The sequence below is a fragment of the Desmodus rotundus genome, chromosome 3 (assembly GCF_022682495.2).
Source record: "Desmodus rotundus isolate HL8 chromosome 3, HLdesRot8A.1, whole genome shotgun sequence".
NCBI lineage: Eukaryota > Metazoa > Chordata > Mammalia > Chiroptera > Phyllostomidae > Desmodus > Desmodus rotundus.
The window spans coordinates 136,128,725-136,142,274 of record NC_071389.1 but is presented as its reverse complement, the minus strand read 5'-3'; the positions used below and the strand labels follow the sequence as shown (position 1 = coordinate 136,142,274).

The following is a 13,550-nucleotide window of genomic DNA, read 5'->3' as shown; positions in this document are numbered from 1 at the left end:
TCTTGAGTAAATCGCTTTACCTCCTTAAACTTGAGTTTTCCTTTTGATATAATAGGAGGCTGAACTTTGTCTTCTTGTTTTACGAGTGTATGATCGCTCCTCTTCATTGTGCCCAGCATTGTGTGAGGTTTTTGGAGGGCAGACTTGAGGGCAATATTTTAACTTTTCAAAACGTACTCACATCTCTTAGTTTGGTTCTTCTTATGAGAGGCCTCTATGATATTCCTTCTCCAAATCCCCTGTCGCCCTTGGCCCAAGTCTGTTTAAGTCACTCAACCCTCTTGTCTCTAGGCTGCCACTTCCTTCTGACTGGTTTCTTTGCTTTTAGTTCTGCCTCTACAGTCTATTCTTTACCCATCATCAGCACAGTCTTTTGAAAACTAAATCAGAACATGTCTCTCCACACCTAAAACCTTTCTGAGATTTCCCAGTGTCCTTGGAAATGCAAATCTATTCCTGCCTCAGGGCCTTTGCACTTCCTCTGCTGGGAACACTCTTTCCCCTCGATCAGCAATTTTCAACCTTTGTGCTGCAAGAATTTTTAAAACCTGCAATCAGTGACTATTAGTCAGAGGCACTGGCCTCTTTTCCCTTAGATTGTCAAAACAATGGCATCAGCCAACACAACAATAGCAGTCTGGTGGCAATGAATCAAAATTATACCTACTTTTTTGTCGGATTGACAAATACATTTTTTGGTGTGCCACAGATTTTTTAGTAATTAGTTTATGAGTGCCGCAGATGAAGAAGGTTGAAAATTGCTGCCCTAGATCTTTGCACAAAAGTCTGCTTTTCAAGCTGTTTAAATATTACTCCCTCAGAGAGGCCTTGCCTCACCTCTCCATCTAAAATAGCTAAGTCTTTTGCTTAACGTCTGACACGTTACATGGTTTTATTTATATAGCATATTCTACCTGAAATTATCCTGCATGTGGATTTTTGTTGCTGCTGTTGTTGTCTGTCTCATCTCGGTACAGCCTATATGCTTCATGGGAATGGGGGCTTTGTTGCCTTGTTTGCTGCATATCCTTAGCAGCTAAAGCAGTCTAGCGTATAATAGGTGCTCAAGGAGTATTTGTAGAATAAATGAATGGGTGTTGTCTCAGGCAGGAAAACTGTGTGCTAGAGAGGTTGTGGTCACGTAGCTAATTAAAAGTAGGGCCCAGACTAAACTCAGGGCTCCTCGTGTTTCTTTCCTCCAGGTCATACTGCCATACAACAAACCTAACTTAGAGATAATTCTTTCATTCACTATTTGTTTATTTATTCACCAGATGTTTGTGGAGCTCTCATTATGTTTCAGACACTATTCTGTATCAGTGGTTCTCCACCAGGCATGACGTTGCTCCCCTGGGAACGTTTTTCAACGTGTAGTGTCATTTGTGGTTGTTACAGCTGGGGTGGGGGGTGCCACTGGCATCTAGTGAGTAGAGGCCAGTAAACATTCCACGATATGCTGGATGCCCCACCCAATAGAGAATTATTTGGCCTACAATGCCAATAATGCTGAGCTTGGGAAACCCTCTCTAGGTGAACAGATGCTACCTGTTTCCGTGGAGTTTATAATCTATGGTGGGGAGACAGGCGACAAACAGTACACACCATACAAAAATAAATGGAAGACCGTGTCCCAAAGTGGTGTAATGGAAAAGAAAGAAAAGTCAGAACAGAGGAGTCTGGTGGGCCCCGCGGGTGATGGGGGTGGGAAGGGCTGTGCTCTGAGCTTCCTTGGGAGGTGAACCAGGAAGAGAGAATCTGCCTCTGGGGTTTTAGCTCGGTGACCTGGACTAATTGGTCCTTTGGGTCCGGCCTGGTGCTGCAAGATGTCGGCCCACTTAACTCAGATCACCCTCACTCTGGGAAAACGTGAAGCCCTCCTGAACTGAGGGTCCTGTTAACCTCCACATGAAAATAGAGCAAACTGCCACAGGCAAGAAATATTAATTTCTGCCCCTTTTAAGGAGTGTTTCAATTTTCCTCTTTCTCGACACTTCAGCCCACTATGATCACTAATGCAGGACGGTGTGAATTTGATGCAAGTTTTATTGCTCATTGTCAGCTTCTCACTTTTCTCTCAAAACAAAAATGGTGTGATTTCAGCCTCTTTCAAGGGCATTGTGAGTTTTTAGTTGTGCAGAGGTTTCTGTCTGTCTAGGTTAATTTCCTCATCTCAACAGAAATAATTGTAGATTTTAATACCTTGGGAGAGCTGTAGTATCTATAGTAGAAGCTGATAAAACTCAGGTCAATGAAATGGTTCTTATGATTTTATGTATATATATTTATATATGTATTTATACACACACATACATTGTATATGTATGTATATGTATATACATTGTATATGTATGTGTGTGTATGTACATTGATTACATTTAAGATCTCACTGAAAAACATACTAAAACTGTGGTTTTGGTAGTTTGGTAAGCATGCACTTGCTTTATTGGTCTCTTTTATTTCTTTACCAAGATTGGCACCCTGGAGGTACTCAGCAAATGTCTGTTGAATTAATGGACAAATTGCAAACATCGGTTTGTGATTACTAGGTTCTAAGTTATTTTTCACATATACATGAACTCACTTATATCACCAAACACGACTTAGTGAATATCATATAATAGCATGTTTTTACAGCATTGTCACTATGACATATTCATTTATTTCTAAATCTCTGTGTTTTTTATTTTTAAATTATTGCATAGGATCTGATTTGACTCATGGGTTTCTGAATCTGGTAAGTGTAAGACTTTCAGTAGTAGATACCTTTTCTGTATACTTTTTGGCTAGGAAAGAATTACTAAGCAAGAAAATAGATTTCATTAAATGTTTTTGATTGAAATATATGTGAATTGACATTGTGGAAGAAATTATGGACAGTGCACCATTTCATTTTGGATGCCATTTTATTCTATAGAAGAACTTGTTGACCAGTTTACTGGGTGTGTGTTGATTTCTTTTTTTTTTTTTTAGTGCTATTTCTTTACAATTGAGTTTGGCCTGTGCAAGCAAGAAGGGCAGCTGCGGGCATACGGAGCAGGACTGCTTTCTTCCATTGGAGAGTTAAAGGTATGGAGCTGTGAATGAAAGTACCTTTCCCGGGAAGGGACTAGACCACATGTATGAATGACCCCTGGACATAGACAACAGTGTGGGAAGTGACTGTGGGAACAAGGGGTGGGATGGGCGGGGGAGGGCAGAGGGAGAAAAATTGGGACAACTGTAATAGAATCACAATAAAAAATGATTTAATTACCCCCCCCCCAAAACTACCATTCGATAGAAAATACACACAAAATAGAAAGATGGACAAAGACTTGTAAATGTATGGCCCATAAACATAAAAATGGTATAAACTTTTCAACAATCAGGGAAATAAAATTTTGATCAAATTGAAAAAAAAAGTACCCTTCCCAAGCAAACTGGTTCAAGGTCGTGGAAAATATTGATTTGTGTGTCTGCACATTTCTACTTGCAGATACTCCATAAATATTTAACACAGAGGAGTCGGCACCTCAGATGTGGGTGCTGACCTAACTTTTTGCTCTTCTGAAAATGGGTCAGGCCTTTTCGGGTTTGTGGTGTGACTCAAATGGGTGAGCATCTATGTGCACAGTCAATGGGAATGACAAATGCATGCTCGGATGTTGGCTAACAAATGACTGTCCCACATTTAGTGCTGAACAGTAGTCAATGAGCTCGCAGCGTTCTACCGATGAAAATTTCCTCGTCAGGTTGCCTTGACTACTCTCATTTCCATCACCCCCTGGCTCCCAGGGACTCCCCAGCATTTAATTCCCAAAGGGGAATTTGAGATTATTTTAGCCTCTTCAAAATTAATGTGTATTAAAACATATGTGGACATATACAATTTAGAAAAAATCTAAATAAACATATGGTCTGAGAGGTATCTCATATATATAGCGATGCCTAAAGGATGCTGTCTTTGTGCCTTAAAATATAGTTATGTTACCATTTATTCAGAAATGCTGGTGCCTGAGGCATCTGGTAATTTAAACATTATGGTTACTTAACACTATACCTTTGGGGATAGGAAGTTTTGATGACTTTAGAATGCAATGTGAAATGTAATCTGGAAATGGTATTAAAATAATTTTATCTTTCTTTGATTATTCAAACCAAGATCAGGATTATGGACTACATTAGGGTTTGAGTTTTCTTAGAGTATTGATTGTTCTTATATAATTAGGAAATATATGGTAATTGGAACTTTTTGTTTTTTCTGTCCTTGGAAGATGTCGTTTATAATTTTATCAAGTCCTTTCAATTATGACCCCATTCATTCATTCCCCAAACATTTGGTTGAGTACCTAGTATGTGCCATGTACTGTGCCAGTCACCGGGGAATACAAATACAAATAATAATGATGAAGAATAAGAATGAAAAGAAAATGACAACTACCTCAATGGACACTTAAATAGACCTTACTATTTTGGGTGATTTCACCATATAAACCCATTTAATTCTCACAAGAACACAAAGAGATAAGCACTACTATCATTACAGATGAGAAAGCTGCAGCTCAAAGACATTAAGAAACTTGCCCAAGGTCACACAGCTAGTAAGTGTTGGAGCTGAACCCTAACAAGTCGGGGCTCCAGAACCTGAGCCCTTAACCAGGAGGCCACATGGCCTGGGATCCCTGTTATTAAGGGGTTTACATTCTAGTTCAAGAGATGACAATCAGATAATACAATGTGGCAAATGTGCCTGGCCCAGATGGGGCCATGCTTGGGAAGACTTCCCGACAAGGGCCCAGCCGCCCAAGCGGATTCCCGAGGAGTGGAGCGGGTGCCTGCCGCGGAGGATGCGGTGACACAGACCGGTCACGGGACAGCGCTGCGTGCGCTCTTGTCAAATCCGCCCCATTCTGGGAGCTGCCTGAGGTTTGGCGCGGCCGGTACACTCGACGACATTTAACATAACCAAACCTGATATAATGCGGTGAAATATTTTTTACTAAATTCTTAACAGGAAGATCCATCTGGGGTGAATCCAGCGCAGTGGCCAGAGCCCACAGCAATAGCAGGATGTCATAGCCCTGAAAGACCCGAGCCTTCGATGGAGGGCTTTTTCATTTCCCTGGAAAAAGAATGAGTCAGAAAATGATGCAGCTCTTGAGCTACATCTATTTACATTCTCCTCAGAGGGTTTATAAATTACGCCAGACACAAAAGAAACAAATCTCCTTGCCCCAACTTTCGGCAGGGTCCTCTGGTCTGGTTAATGAGGCATGTATAGGCAGCACTGGGGTGAATCTGTTGTTTTCGTTTCTACTGGTGCGGTGGAGTCATCGAGAGATGGGAATCAGCCAGAAACATGTACACCGAAGGGCGCTGTCTGCCATGAATCTTCTTGTTCTGGTCCGTCACCTCTGGTCATTAGCATTCTTCCATTCTCCAGCCTCAACACTCTAACATCCCTATGATTGCTGCTTTGGACCACTTTTACAATTCGGGAATTCTTTCCATAAGAAATATCTTCTGATTGCTCACAGAGAATACATAACGCGATGCAGACGAAGCCCTAGCCCCTCCCTTGCCCCGCTCCTGCAGCATCCGGAGCCTTCCCAGCCCTTCTGAATACTTCAGTCTAACTTTTATTTAAATGAACAAATGATCATTCTCGATCTAGGTAGAGACAACTTTATTAATAGCATTATAATAATTCCAGTGTAGACATGCTTACAATTTTGAATCTAGTTACCTTATGTGGTAAAGTATTTTTGCTGTTCCAACTGCAGCCTAAATGTAGGTCCCAGCTAAGTTGTTGGAGGGTTTGGTGTAGTCTTTATAACTTTTACATAAATATCCACAATTCACCTTCTCACCTTGAGCAGAACATATTTTAAAATTTGTGCTTTAAGAGGTTATATTTTTTGGTGCATAGATATTTTACTTCAGAGCTGACCAAGTATTTCCAAGTAGTTTATCTATAGTTTGGAGGATAACTTTCATCTGCAGGTTTTTTTTTTTTAATAACAACAATGTGTTTGGTTATTTTACAATTTTTGACAATGATTATTTTTATATTCAAAGACAGAAACAAAATACATGGAAAAGCTTGTAAAGGCTAACATAAATCTGATAACCATAAAGGCTATTTTTTTTTTTAAATTTCATAAATGGTTAATCTCTCCTTCTTCCAATTATCTTTCAGACATTGTAAACGTGTGTTTGGGTAGGGCCCTTCCCTCCCTTCATCACTGTGGAAAGAAGTTAATAGTGAGCTAAGTTACCTGGAAAACTGACTTCTAAAAAAAGGTTGAAAATAGCAAGATTGGCTGCCCTTCACCCACAGCCCAGCTTGTGTCTTTCCTTTCAGGGCCTTTTCCTCTCAACCCCAGACTTGACCTGGGGTATGTCTTTCATTTAAAAATTTTATTATTCACCCATTCACTCATTTTATTCAAAAACCCCAAATTGAAGGTCACAGATTTCAGGGGAGTTGGGGTCTGTGGTAGGGCAGATTTCGGAAATTAATTCATAGGGGTCTTTGTTGAGTGTGGTTCTTTGGTAGAAGCACCAATGAAGTTCCTTCACATTAGGTATTAGGGGAGTGACTGCTAATCGATGAATTGGTGAGTCTTAGCTCAATAAGTTAATGCATCTCAGGAGAAAAAGGCAATTTCTCCTTTCTCCCCCATGGGTTATGGTAAATAAAGTTTATTTCCTGAAGGGCAGAGATTAGATTTTTTTTTTTTTTTGTAAATGGGCTTAGCACTGACCCCATAGTAGTTGCTGGAATATTACATGTAAATATATGAAGCTGATGGTTTTTAAATTGTAATTATTATTATTATTTTGGCTTTGGTTTTAGGATACCTTTGCACAGTGAATTTATTGTGCTGCATTTTTTAAAAAATAGCTGTTAATCAGCATTCACGGAACAGGTTTATATTTATAACCATCCCTTGTATTTACCACCACTTACAGCAACTCTGTTGGAGTCAGGATTACTGCCAGGCTGCCGGGAAGAGGGTTCTCTGAGGTCATCTGGTATAGCGGCGGTTTGGCTGCCGTGAGGACTACAGTTAGGACTTGCTGCTTCTGAGCTCCCACTGTCTTTACCCTGCTCAGCTGGCTCCTGCCTCCTGACTTCCTCCTCCCCTTTCCTTTCCTGAAGGAAAGGAAATAATGACTCATAATAACGACAGAGAGAATACCTGCTCATCAGGAGCTGGAGACTGGTCTTTGGCCTTTGTGAAAGGATGGCATGAAGAGAGAGTTGGTTCCCTCACCCCTGTAGCTGATTCAAACTGATGAAACTGTCAACGTCATTGATATAAAAAAAATCAAAAGGAGGGATGCCGTCATCCCCCAATTTGGCAACAGGGATGTCAGTGCCAAGTCATGCTTGGTTAGCAGGAGGAACATTTGAGGGAGGTTAAAAATATGATATACATATGTACATATGTGCATATACAAATGTATATATTTATTATTCTAATGTGGGAAGAAAAGATTGTAACGTGAGTGTGAAGGTGCTCATAGATTTATTTTATTCAGAATTGTGGGCCCAAACCTACCAATAAACCTGTCTTCACACTTGAGTTCCCCCAACTTTAACCAGTCCTACCATAGAGGGTGAGGGTCACTGGGTTTACATCTGGAATAGTTGAGATCATAACGCTGAGTCTTTGCACAGGCGGGTGGCTGGGAGGAAGGGGGATTTTACATGGATGAACTCAGGGCAGGCCCTGTTGCCTTGTAGGACTGGAAACCTCAGAGCCAGGCCCATGCTTCCTCACCTGTGAGTTCCAGACCCCTGGGGGAGAGGAGCTGCCCGGGTGGTGGCAACTGTGGCCTAATTCTTATTATCTTGAGACTAAATTAGCGATGATAACTATATTGAGCACTTGTTATGGGCCAGGTACTTTGCACGCATTACCTCGTTGAATTCTTACCGCAACCCCGAGCTGCAGTTACTATTAGTATTCCCGTTTTCCGGCTGAGCGCTGGCACAGGCTTACAGAAGTGGAATAACTTGCCCAAAGTCATGTAGGAACTTTAGGTGACAATCGGGTTCTGGGAAATTTGGGATGTTGAAAAGATACTTTTTAATTTAAAGGGCTGGAATGGCAAATGAATCTTAGTTTGTACTCTACAGCCAATTAATTAGGAATAGCCATCTCTGTTGGGAAGGGAGGGAAAGGCTGCTCTGGCCTGTTCTTGCTGGCTGGGGGGGGGGGGGGGGGCGGGAGGGGATGGTGGTGTGGGCGCTGTGTATTTGCAGGCACTGTTAAAATTATATTTCAAGAAGAACTTTAGAATTCACGGAGGTCAATCTTTTCAGTTTATCGAAGAAGATCTCTGCCCTGGCCTGGGGATTTTTCACCCATGTGATACCAGGCCTCGGGGACAGCTTTGTTTAGAACCCAGGTCTTGAGCTCCCAGTCCTGTGCCCAAGTCTTCTGCATTGTGGGTGACTCCAAAGCAGTCCTTTTAGGTGAGAGCAGGTGATTCTCAAGCTTTCCTGCATTTTTAAAATGGCTTGAGAGTAAAAGGCTGCCAGCCAGATCCTCTCAGCATTGCAAAGCCCCTGTTTACAGAAGGTTGGATTAATTCTTGCAGACTTCAGCCTACCTGAAGAGCACTGCAGGAAGGACTCACCAAGGTGTTCCCAGGACCTCTAGCAGTTTGGCTGGATATTTACAAAGAAGCCTCTCTGGACATAGAGTGGGGATGATAGCTATTCTCCCAAACTCAGCAGCTTAGAGAGAGACATGGATACAGTTGAAGAGCAAACTCAGCAGGACTTCACTGGAGTGGGCTTTGGAATCAACAGAAACGTGCATAGTTTTTATATCCCTTGGGCCACGCCCTAGCTTTCAGAAACGGGACCTCACGAGCTGCGTGGGTGTTGCTGTCAGTCATCACACAGGGCGGATCCTCATCAGGTAAATGAGATTGTTGATAGGTGTGGTCACCACTTCATTGGTCGGCCTCTCTCACTGGCTGCTTCCCCAATGCCAGGGGGTGAAGTTATTCTCCAGGCTAATCCTTGGGCACCATTATCATCCCCATATTCGTAACCAGCATATTGGACTCGGGCAGGCTCTTGAGGATACACTACATTTTTGAGAGTTTAGAACAATCAGCTTCCAGTTTTTCTTTTGACTATTATGCGAGGCAAGTGTGATATGTATTGCCTGAACTGAATGAAGGTCCGCCTCAAATTATATGCTGCGAGTCCACTGACTTTTCTTGACGTCTGGGGCATAGCACCCTGACCTCTGGGGTTTTTCTTGGTGTATTCTATTCCCCTTTACCAGTGAAAATGCCTGAACAAGCTCACCCGAGCATCCAGTGGAGGGTCACACGATAGATTTTTCTAGAGCTGCACTGATTCCAGTCTCTGTTATTGCATACACACGATCTGGGGGCATCCTCTCCACGTGGCGGCGGTTACATTTGCTAATTTCCACCAAGGCATTGCAGACCCTAGCAGAGGAGTTTCACCCCTAGTGTGCTTGGCCTGACCCAGTGAACAGTCTGGGCTCCACAGGGATAGCCCAGGGGAGCCGTGCCTTAAATGTTCCTATGGCCTGCTCTGCTTTGACTCTGCCCGTGCTCCTGAATGTGGAGCTGAGAGAAAGATCAAGGACACTGTCAGTCACATTCCTTCCTTTAATATGTGCTGATTGGTGAATGGACAATAAGAGAAACATATAAAGTAAAATGCTTCCAGAGTGTACGGCTGCAAAGAAAGCAACTTCTAATTCTGAAACCGGTGACAAGCCAGCAGGAGGTCTATTCTTTGCAAAGGAACAGCAGCTCTCGTAAAAGGACATTTTGTTTCTTGAAACTGAAGTTGTTTTAAGAGTGTGGACAGAATTATTAGTCACGTGGAACCCAAATCCCCCGAGACCCACTGCGCTGCATCGACTCCAGCACAAATGCATTCGCAGGGGTAGTGATGACCTTTGCTTCTAATGAAGCTGTCTGTGGGCCAAAAAATGAGTTCACTCCGAGAGTCCCTCTGCATTCCTGATTCATCTGTGCAGTGATCTGGACAACAAACTTGTGAGAAAGCACGTCAAAGGCTGTGGTCTTGTGCCCTTTCTCTTTCATGCCAGTTCTTTGGTTTACAATTATATTTTCAGACATCGGAGACAACAGTCTTCTTCATGGAAGGCCGCAAATCATTCTGTGTGTTTTGAAATTGTGGGGGGAATGCACCAAGAATGCTGGACAAGAAAGTTTTGTCAGCATTTCTCTAGGAAACCTCAGCAGTTAGAGGTTGAGAAGGTAGCAGTGTGCTTTCGGTGGCATCCAGAGGCTGCAACAGAAATCACTAGCCCAAACCTCTCGCTACAGCAGAGGAAACGGAGGCACAGCCAGGTGAGGTGATTTGCCAAAGTTGCCCAGTTAGACCCCAGTGACTCCTGGACTAGAGCCACGTTTCCAAACTCCCACTTCAAGGCAGTTTCTGCTTCCCCTCGGCTTTCTCTCCTGACTAATTTGCCCTTGAAATTAAGAAAGACACAGAATCTAGTGGTGTGTTTATCAAGATATAGTTCACAGTCACTTCCGTCTGAGTCACCATGGATGCCCTTAAAATGCAGATTTCTGGGATTTATCCAGACCTACCAAATGACATCAAAGCCTGGGTACCTGCATTTTCACAAGCTGCTTACTGATAGTATGCACATTCCGTTTGAGAATCACCGATTCAGGATCTATATAAATAGGCAGGTGGCGCATGGCAGGAAATGACCCCTAACTTATGGCATCACTGAATTTATCTTGAGAATCCAATCCTTTATTGTTTCTTGCTGCTCCTCAGGCCAGTCACGTAGTGAGCTGAATGGAGCTAATGATGGTTCAAAGAGCAGTTAGGCTGGCTTTCCTGTTTTCCTAAGGCCTGCTCTGGGCATAGCTATAACTATTAATATTAGCCCTCTTTTTTCCCACCCGGAAATATTTGTCTGCTGTGTATTGCTCTGCTGTACTTGGTGGAAGGTAAACGAGTGCTTTGCAAATATCCTCAAGTATGCAGGTCCACTCCAGACGCTGGTGATAAACAGTACTGGCCTCAGAATGTCTCTCAATGAGTCTGCAAGTAGTTTAGTCAGAGTCCCAATTACCTCTCCTTGCAGGTAATTATTACTTCTGCCATTGAAGTGAAATCTCAGTACATAGCTTACAGAAATAAATTCAGGACCGTATTTATGCTATCCCTGCTTCTATTCATAGCGTAGATTTAAAATTCCATTTCTGTTGGGTTATAGCTCTGAACTGGTCTTCAGTATGGATTTGGCTGATAATAAATAAAATAATACCATAATCCCATTTTTTTCTTTCAGCACCTAACAGACTTCAAAACAACAACAATAACAATAACAAGATCCCCTAACACTCCATTTACCCTGCCTATGGGAGGCTTCCATATTTCATGGCAGACTAGTAACTGAACAGTTCTGTGAAATCCTTGAGCCATGCTGTAGAAGTGGGCCATCGCGGCGCCTGGGAAGCCCCACGGGGGAGTCTAACGGGTGTTGCGGTGTGTTTTGCAGCATGCCCTTTCTGACAAGGCACGTGTGAAAGCCTTCGACCCGAAGACAACCTGCTTGCAGGAGTGCCTTATCACCACCTTCCAGGAAGCCTACTTTGTTTCCGAAAGTTTTGAAGAAGCCAAAGAAAAAATGAGGTAAGCTTGTTTCTCTGCCATCTAGAGAAAATAACTTGTTTTCCTGGCTCTGTTTCTTCATTCTATCTCTTATACCAATGAGGGTCGATCGCGTATCTTTCTGTTTCTGTTGATTTTGCAGGGACTTTGCCAAGTCAATTACCCGTCCCTTCTCAGTGTACTTCAACCCCTACACACAGAGTATTGAAATTCTGAAAGACACCAGAAGTATTGAAAACGTGGTGCAGGATCTCCGCAGCGATCTGAACACAGTGTGTGATGCCTTGAACAAAATGAACCAGTATCTGGGGATTTGATGCTTGGGAACCGTGTCGTTGCCAGCCAGCAATGATCTTTTGGGGGGCTTAGCAGTCAATGTCATATAACACCAATACCTGTCTGTGTCATGGCTTGGCTAGCAGGCATGCAATTATGTATATCTCTACTACCTGCTTGTAACTTACTGTGCTAATGTGTGAAACACCATTAAGAGCCCAGTGACAGGTAACCACTCATTGTATGAAAGATTGTAATATGTTTAAATGTCTTAAATCGATTTGACATTCCTGCTTAGTGTCTTTAACCAAACTGCATCTATGTAAAATTTGTAACAAATAGCCCTCTTATGATTCTAGTTGATGACCTTTTCTTTCTCAGATCTGAGCCTCTCCTCGGTGTCACTAGATAAAATGAAAATAGCAGTGAAACTGTTTCTGCGTTCGATAGCATCAGTACCTCCGCAGCTTTCCTTGCGATAAACCCAGAACTGTATGAAACTTTCCGTCGTGTTAACAATATTCAGTCTGCTGTTCAAAAATTGTTGAGGTAACGCACTAGTTGGAATGACTTTGAGGTTGACTATTTAATGCACTGGAAGAAAAGAAGGCTTTTAAGAAACGGGATACATGGGCTGCACTGACCTTGTGGAAACTGAGCTGTGGCATGCTTCCCAACGCGTTTTGGAAGGAAACACTTCCATAAAGGGCATGAGGAAAGACGAAACAGTGGGGAATAAATCGTGGGACTATCAATTTTATGCTGGAATAAAGTGAATTATCATGCTCAGGTGTTTAACCTATTTCTTTTAGAGGGCAATAAAATCATAGAGCTCTGCTTTCAGGGGTGTGGAAATTGAGTCTCAGAGAGGTTAAGTGCTTTGGTTGAAGTAGCACAGTTAGTTCCAACATTTACAGCCCATCGCATACTGCTTTTGGATCGCTAAGAAGCTCAACTCGATATAGGCATGTGTTTACATGGAGTCAGGGAAGGAGACTGATGCTTATCAAAACTAACGTTTATCACTGAATTGGACTTCGTTTGCGATTAAGACCTGCTGACAGTACAGGTGTTTCCTCTCACGGGCTGAAACCAAGCCAGATCCCTGGGAGTCTTTCTACTTGTCCAAAGTGTGGGCTCATTTGGCCAAGATGCAGAGATAATACCACAGATCTCTGGTCGTGCTTGCCATAAGAGGCATGATCAGGTGATTGAGTGAAAAAATAAAAAAACTGGAATAAGTGAATGAATTTCATCTTCTGATTTCTTCAACACACACGGCACTGTTCCCCTCACTCTGCTTTGGTTGTGCAGAATCCCAGAGGGAGGTGGGGTCGATGGGGAAAATTACAGAAGGAAAGATGATGCAATCACTTTTAAGTCAGCAGTTGCAAAGTAATTGTCAGAACAATTTCCGAAGATATTCTTTTAATAATAAATTACATATAATTTCTAATATTCTAATTTCAAACTACCTCTTACTCTTATCTGAGCCCATGATGAGACAGTTTTGGGTATTAGTTATCTTAACTATTGAAGATCTTTCTTTCCTGCAGGATTCTAAGAAAAACCGAGTCTTGGAAAAAGGATTTGGTGGCTAGAAGGTGAGGGTCATGCCATTTAA

At 42.4% G+C, this 13,550-nt stretch overlaps 1 protein-coding gene across 1 annotated transcript in view; it reads left to right on the top strand.

The window, feature by feature from the left end:
- Positions 1-13,153, top strand: part of TPH2 (tryptophan hydroxylase 2) — a 95,099-nt gene extending 81,946 nt beyond the window's left edge. Inside the window, exons 9-11 of the mRNA XM_024576287.3 lie at positions 2,971-3,066; positions 11,538-11,671; positions 11,793-13,153. Coding sequence (XP_024432055.1) covers positions 2,971-3,066; positions 11,538-11,671; positions 11,793-11,967 — 405 coding nt within the window. The 3' untranslated portion in view covers positions 11,968-13,153. The remainder of the gene's footprint in view (positions 1-2,970; positions 3,067-11,537; positions 11,672-11,792) is intronic.
- The last annotated feature ends 397 nt before the right edge of the window (positions 13,154-13,550 follow it).